General features: G+C 44.3%; 1 protein-coding gene across 1 annotated transcript; it reads left to right on the forward strand.

Moving 5' to 3' along the window:
• The first annotated feature begins 4,122 nt into the window (after nucleotides 1-4,122).
• On the forward strand, nucleotides 4,123-6,928 carry LOC123090488 (wall-associated receptor kinase 2). The gene is made up of 3 exons (XM_044511792.1): nucleotides 4,123-5,136; nucleotides 5,237-5,377; nucleotides 5,528-6,928. The coding sequence occupies exons 1-3, from the start codon at nucleotides 4,137-4,139 to the stop codon at nucleotides 6,694-6,696; spliced, it is 2,310 nt and encodes a 769-aa protein (XP_044367727.1). The 5' UTR covers nucleotides 4,123-4,136; the 3' UTR covers nucleotides 6,697-6,928.
• Nucleotides 6,929-8,013: the final 1,085 nt, after the last annotated feature.

Consider the following 8,013-nt stretch of genomic DNA (forward strand, 5'->3'; position numbering starts at 1 on the left):
TATGGGCGCGCATAGGAGCGGGCATGTACCACGGGGTCAATCCGAGGAGCTCAGTGGCTACCCCTACAATGGCCATGGCGGACGACGGTTCTCGGCCATGGCGAAATACCTAACGAGAGCGAACGACAGGGGAAACTTGGAAAGGCAAGAGGAGATCATGGCGGTGTCAATGGCACCGTAGGGGAAGACAGGGGAGCTCGGGGTGGCGCGGATCGAACGGCAATGTCACGGTGGCCAAAGGTTGAGGAAGACGGCAACGACGTCGATATGGGGGTGCTGGACTTGATCTCGTTGGCGCAGACGAAGTAGCGGAGGCATTCAGAGCTCGTCGACAAGCTCCTACCCAGCAGGGAGGGCAGTGGTCGTGTGGACTGGGTCGTTCATGGTGGCCGTGGCATCTGACTTCGTCCAGATCACCGGGATCGAGCGAGCGAGGAGGAGAAGTGGATCTGGGAGGGGGCGTCGAGAAGGAGTGAGGCCATGGGGGCAGGGGAGGCAGGGCGTCACCCTTATCCTTTCCCCTTCGATGCCGGCGAGGTGGTCGGACGGGAGCCCAGCTCTGTAGCGACGGGCTCGGGGAACAGGAGAAGACGACCGTGTGGGGACTGGACCACTGGGTCGGTTCGGTGGCAAGGCCCGGGGGTAGGGGGAATCCCCTTTTTCATCATCCTTTTGGTTTTTAATGTATTCTAATCCGTTTCTCCCTTTTAACACCGTTTTCTATTTATTCTTATATCAACTAAATGGATTTTGTTAATTGTGAAACTATGCACACAATTCGAGCACAATATTTTTAGGTGGCACAAAATTTTTGGGGCCAAAAGGAAATACATAAAATTAGGTTTATATTTAATTGGTTATTTTAACTACTGTTGGACCTCTTATTAATTTGACAAAATTTATTTTTTGGGTCAAATAATGTTGGGCTCAACATGTCAAAGATCAGTGAAATTTATAGAATACGGTGAACATTTTAGTTTTACTATTTGACAAAATAATTTATTATATTTTATATTAAATTTGAATTGGGCTTTGATTTTTATCAAGTGGCGGTTTGGCTTAGCAAGCCTGATGACATGGCATCATTAGGGAGAGGTCACTGTAGCTAACGACTTGAGGTGTTACATAATCTTCCCATTTCTGAAATTTCATTGTTAAATGATTGGGGAATATATCACACTATCCATTAGTTCAGTCAAGCTCACCACAAGTCCACACATTATTGCCAATTGAGTAAGTCTTATTGGCGGGGAGAATAGACTATGTGTGTGTGTGTTAGAGAGAGAGAGAGGGAGAGAGTGAGGAAGAGGGAGGGGCGAGAGTGTGTGTGAGGATTTGATGGTAAAAAAGGTTGCCAATGTTGTAATATTGAACTCTTAAAGTTAATGTGGCCCCGTTGCAACGTACGGGCGTTCTTCTAGTATGGTACTAGTGTATGATACTATCGTCGTAATGTGTAGTATTATAGAGTAGTATATCTTAGATGATCTTATTTATTGCCATACAAAATGTAAAAAAGTATAATATTAATTATAATACGGTATCATGATATGATACTTCACTCCTTTTTTATTTAATTCTATGTCACCTTATCAAAATTGTCTAGTTAAAAGATGCATGATACTAATTATGATAATCCACTACGAGCAGCCTAATTTACGACACAAGGTGAATATGGATATCTCAGGTAGCTGGACTAGGGCTCATTAAAGAAAATGCATTAAGAGCATCCCTTTCCCTGATAATTTTCTTATATTGGGGAGCTGGATAAAAGCCCGCTCCAAGAGAGTGCGGCGGTTTGGCGCCGGGGCTCAGATGAACCCGGGCATAAACAGTACCGCCATTTAAAATACAAAAAGGCTCAAAAATACTTTTGAAAATTGCATTGTTCATGCCTGATTTTGTCTTTTTTGTCGCGAGCTCTTCAAATATCCAAACTTCACAAAAGTTTGCACAGAGTACGCGCACAGGAGCATCTTGCACAACAAAAAAAATTGAAATTTTTTGAGGTTTTTTTATATTTTACATCAAGGTACTGTTTAGGCTCCAGGTTGAGTTATCGGAAGAGCTCCTCTTATTCCAATATTTTTTTATGGTAAAAAAACTCCTCCTCCAGAGAGGGGGAGATGTATCTCACCCAATATTTCCACCCATCGGTGGTGGAAAAAAAAGTCTTGTTCCCCACCCTTGCTGCCGCCTGTCCTCCATGCATGTGTCGCAGATGGCTGCAATACCCCCTACTGGCGAAAAAAATGATATGATACTGATGCATTATCTTTCATCAGTTAATGTTATGTCATGTCATTAATATGCCAAGCATACATTAAATGGGGTTGCGTGATACTATGCCATGATACACCACTGAGTGATGTCTAAATGTCTAAGGGCCTGCTTGGATCCAAGGGACTATTTTTAGTCTGACTAAAAATAGTCTCTTTTAGAGGCTAAAGTTCCAAGCACCCCTGACTAAAGAGAGGCTAGGACTAGTCTTGAGGCTAAAAATCTTTAGTCATAGGAAACCTACTAAAATATGTATTAGCCCTCTCTCTCCTCATTTAATTTCTCTCCTTTAACACATGCGACTTCTGGATTGGAGGGTTTGAAGGATAATAAATGCTCAATAACTTGATTTTAGTCTCTTTAGTATTTGGATCCAAGCATGGATGAGGCTAGCAAGTTTTAGTCCCACTGCTTTTAGTCATGGGACTAAAACGTATCCAAGCACCAGCTAATGCATCTTCTAGAGCACGGGTAATAATATATATACTCCCTCTGTACTGGTGCGGAGGTAGTACCAAAATATTGTTGTCGTGTTATCAAGAGTCATCATACCAATCAATAATGCTTTTGAATTCCATTACAGGAGCATCTAGCTTTCAAACAGACAATGTTGGTATCGAGGTCTCCAGTCGGAGGACAAACACATGAGTAAAGTTTTTCGCTGTTGTCCGCAGTTCGGGGCTAAAATGAACGGTCTCTTAGCAATCAAATTTTGATCATAGAGATAGTACGGTCTGCAATATCGGTCGGTCCATCTCAAGACAGACTGATCTTCCCTTTTAATATGATTGAACCTTTTTTCTTGTAATATGATTGAGTTTTTTATCAAGGAGGAGGGAAAAACGAGAGACCTTAATGTTTATTTGCTAATTAATAGCATTACATGCAATGAACTAACTACTGCAGGTCGTGTTTGGTAGTCTCAAGTCATTAAAAACATGCACACCCCTCATCTCTTATTGGTTGATACGTTAAGAAACAAGAAACGAGGTAGAAGTTAATGCACCGCGCCTAAGTGTTTTGTGATTATTTGGTTTTCGTAACATGCACACCTAGGCGGAGAAAGTACTCATGATTGCTCGTCACTCAAGTCCGGCATGGGAAGGGCCCACATATATTTCTTGCGACTGTGAAGAGGATGAAATTGGTAGCCCACCTCTCATAAATCGCATAAAATGGCACAGAGAAATGATATCATGGAAAGAATAGAAGCTCATGACTCCGGCAGTTTGTAGTAACTAGTGTCGGGCAAAGTTCAGCCTTGCATAACCAAGTTCTCTGAAATAAAGAGTTGATCATCATTTTCACTTTTTTTTCTGGGTATACATACATAGTTTCCTTTTCAAAAAAATACTTATATAGTTTGTCTTGGTTTTTTTTTCAGGGAATTTTATTCTTACCCGACTAAGATTTGACTAGTAATACTTAGTGGGGTGAGCATATTTTGAAGGAAAGAGTGAGCATTACTGAGTTTGTTCCCGATCAATATCACCAAACTACATGCAAGATATGTTTTGAAATTATTGAAACTTCAGTTGCAAAATTTTGAATTTCCAAAATTAGGACAGCACACACTTATGAAATTTGAGCAACTTTATGTAAAAATACTACACTGTCATTGGAGGTCTGCAGCAAATTATGTTATTTTGCTATTCCCCATAAATATAAATTCGGTGGTTTTGGGGAGAGGAAAAAGTTGGATGCTTTGTCCGCTAGTGTTGTCCACTAGACGTTTCTTTTGTTTGGTACCAGATGACCCATCTTATCGATCGAGTGGTAGTAAAGCACAGCCCTATATATTCAGCGGTACACACGCTTAAATAACCTCACCACACAAGCACATTGAGTAGAGAGACATGATCCATCCCCGTACTCCCAACGGGATGCTAACCTGCTGGGCATCCATTGCCATGATGCTGCTGCTGCTGATCACGGTGCCAGCGGTCGCCGCCACCGGCGATCCACCAACTATGATAGGGATGCCAAACTGCAACACCACCTGTGGCAACGTGACCGTGCCTTACCCATTTGGGATGGGCCCGGCCCGTTGCTACCGGTCGCCGGGGTTCAAGCTCACCTGCGACCACGGAAGTAGTAATGTCCCAAGGCTTCTGCTCGGCGACGGTCATGCCGGCATGCTTGAGGTCGTCGACATCTCCCTCGACTCCAGCACCATCACCATCGACACGGTGCAGTCCGTAAACAAGAGCGGCTGGTCCGGCCGGTGGAGTCTCGGTGGCACTGAGACCACCGGTGGCTTGTCATACTTCCTGGAACCGGGATACAACGAGCTCATCCTCACGGGCTGCAATGTGAAGGCAACGTTAAGGGGGAATGGGAGCCTCATCAGCGGCTGCATCTCTTTGTGCAGCGCTGGTTCTGTTAAGCCCAACATTTATTGTCGGCCAAACGGCAATTTCACTGCCTGCACCACAATTGGTTACTGCAAGTCATCCATCGTGACTGCCAGCACATCCTTGGGAATGGAACTCAAGCGGCTCAACTACTGCCTTCCCAATCCCAAGGACAATGATTTGCCCGTGAATGTGCTCATCGCCCAGACCGGTTGGTTCGACTTACAGCAGTACCTGGACGTGGTTCTGAACATTACTACCAGCGACGACAAAGATCGGGGTAAGGCTGATCAGCTCACTGTCCCCGTGAGTCTCGGGTGGGGGGTGATTCACGGCCCAGCCAATTATCCTATCATCCGAGTGGAATGCCCGGACCACACAGCCCAGAGCATCTGCAAGAGCACCAACAGCGATTGCAGACAGGCCGCATACGGAGGCGCCTATTCCTGCCGGTGCATGAAGGGCTATGAGGGAAACCCTTACCTCACCGGAGGATGCCAAGGTAGCTTTGTTTACGTATCGCTGTTTTTGTAAACTTGATTCTGTTTTTGCTTAACTTTACTCTTAAACAAGACAAGATGACATAGATTGTGTACTTGTAGAAGCCAAAGTCAAAGACTGCGATCAGAACGGAACATATGGCTGCTTAGGCGACTGTGAGGAACTGCAGGGATCGTTCCGGTGCCACTGCCCCAGAGGAACCCATGGCGACCCCACCATACCCGGTGGCTGCGTCAAGTCAGGTATGATGATCACCACTTCACTAGCCTGTCGATTACTGCGAGTGTGTGCAAACAATGAAACAATTAATTTGTTGGGTCGTCCGTTCTACCTGTACATGCTTGAGCAAATTGTAATAGTAAACATATGTATGCCTATTTCCTAATTTTCAGGTAACTTGGGCATAATCATTGGTTTCTCGGTTGCTAGTGGCCCATGCATCCTGCTTTTGGTTGTTGGTGCACTGCTAATAACTCGCGATCTTAAGCAACGCAAGACGATGGCGTTGAGACACAAGTTCTTTAGTCAAAACCGTGGACAACTGCTGAAGCAATTGGTATCTCATAGGGCAGACATCGCAGAGAGGATGCTCATTTCTTTAGAGGAGCTAGAGAAAGCCACCAACAATTTTGATCAAGCTCGTAGGCTTGGTGGTGGTGGGCATGGCACTGTCTACAAAGGCATTTTGTCAGATCTGCATGTGGTGGCCATCAAGAAATCAAATATTGTGGTCAAGAGAGAAATTGATGAGTTCATAAATGAGGTTGCTATGCTCTCGCAGATCAACCACAAGAATATTGTTAAGCTTCAAGGTTGTTGTCTTGAGACAGAAGTACCTTTACTCGCCTATGAGTTCATTTCCAATGGAACGTTAAGTGACCATCTGCACGTGGAGACACCTAGATCACTACCTTGGAAAGATAGGTTAAGGATAATAGGTGAAGTAAGCAAAGCTCTTGCTTACCTCCACTCTGCCATTTCAGTCCCCATAATCCACAGAGATATTAAGCCTTCCAACGTACTTCTTGATGATGCCTTGACAGCCAAAGTGTCAGATTTTGGAGCTTCAAGGTATATCCCCATAGATCAAACAGGAAAAACAACTGCAGTGCAGGGGACTATTGGATATTTAGACCCTATGTATTATTACACGCGACGACTAACCGAAAGTAGCGATGTCTATAGCTTTGGAGTCCTTCTTGTTGAGTTGCTTACAAGGAAGAGACCATCATTGTGTATGTCCTCCGAAGGTGATTGGATTGTCACTCAGTTTGTTGAATTACATGAGGATGGCAATCTGGTCGATATACTGGATCCACAGATTGTGGAGGAGGGAGGTAAGGAAGTGGAAGAAGTAGCTACTTTGGCTGTGTCGTGCATGAAACTGGTAGCAGGAGAGCGACCAACAATGAGGAAAGTGGAAATGGCAATGGAGGCTCTCCAACCACCTAAGGAGCGTGTCATGGGTGGTTTGACAAGCAATGGAGCGAATCGAAGAGAAGTAAGCAGGTGTTATAGCCTAGAAGAAGAGTTTGCGCTATCCGGGAGATACCCTCGATAGACTTGCTGGTTTATGTTAGCAATTAAGCTTAGGTAGGAGGCGTGCTGTGTTTGGAAGTGTTTGAGTCGGTCCAGTATACGTATGAGGATAGGTCGTATTAGGAAATGTTTTGTAAGACGGTGTTATACCAGGTCGCGTTGTGTTGGGCCTGTGTTGTGTTGGACACGAGTTTGTATCCCCTATATAATGCAATGAAAAAGACCACGAAAAGCAGCTCGTATTGCTGCACCAAATTGTCTTTTTTCTTGTTCGTACGTTTAGGGTTTGCTTAGCTCGAGATTGAGTTCTACAGATCAGATTTTCCCCCTGAGATCTATCAAATGGAATTCAGAGCCTGGCTGCATGCTGACCTAGTAACGTGAAGGCATGCTAAACTAGGGACTATTTTTTTGCGCTAGTAATTGTCATGCCGTGTATCTGGATGCTAGTGTAAAACTCTAAACTTTGCTCCTCCCTTATTTAATGGAACATGCAAATCTTTTGCATCCCTTTCGGAAAAAAATAGCTGGATGCATTGTACGGACTTGCAGTTCGCAATAGGGATGGTACCCGCAGGGTTTGGGTATGGGTGGAGTCACCCTATACCCTTACCCACCATCCCAAACCTTACCCATCACCCGTACCCATACCCGTTGACGGGTACAAATTTTTTCCATACCCTTCACCCATCAGGGTAAATGGGTACCCGCCGGTAAAATTACCCAAATTTGCAACACATCAATTTGAGCATTACATAGTCATAAACAACAACTTATAACAATAATTCATAAACAACAACACATCATGACATCAACGCATTCTCGTTCGTGGGCTAGCTTGTGCTGCGATGGCCTAACATGAATGCATGATGAGGTCTTGCAAGGGTTGTTGGATTTATGTACATACAGTATGTTTAATATGTGGATAAATAATATATAAGGTCTATTTGTTAGAATATATGCGGGTACATGGGTACATGGGTATGGGTTATACTAAACCATACCCATACCCACTATACCCGATGGGTATGAAATTTTCCTATTTATGTACACATTGGTATTTTTTTGACCCATACCCTTGCCTTAATAGGGTTTTTACCCATAGGGTACGCGGGTAATGGGTACCCATTGCCATCCCTAGTTCGGAAATGACCACAGCTTGCTTTCCTGTAATGCACTAGACCCGTGGAGACGGCCGGAAACAATTTCATGCATGCAACTCCTACCCCCTCCACTGTTAATAAAACGGTGGGAGTTGGAGTCTCAAGTCCCATGACTCTTGCCTAATAAATTCCCAACTCCCCTAACCAAACAATAGATTTAATGTCTTGTACCCCTT

Source organism: Triticum aestivum, chromosome 4B, assembly GCF_018294505.1.
Source record: "Triticum aestivum cultivar Chinese Spring chromosome 4B, IWGSC CS RefSeq v2.1, whole genome shotgun sequence".
Lineage (NCBI taxonomy): Eukaryota > Viridiplantae > Streptophyta > Magnoliopsida > Poales > Poaceae > Triticum > Triticum aestivum.

What these genes read in the sequence shown, in the direction of transcription:
- LOC123090488 (XM_044511792.1), top strand. Translation starts at nt 4,137, where the DNA reads ATGATCCATCCCCGTACTCCCAACGGGATGCTAACCTGCTGGGCATCC. An exon ending in CCTCACCGGAGGATGCCAAG is followed by an intron (nt 5,137 to 5,236) that starts GTAGCTTTGTTT and finishes GTGTACTTGTAG; the next exon opens with AAGCCAAAGTCAAAGACTGC. An exon ending in CGGTGGCTGCGTCAAGTCAG is followed by an intron (nt 5,378 to 5,527) that starts GTATGATGATCA and finishes CCTAATTTTCAG; the next exon opens with GTAACTTGGGCATAATCATT.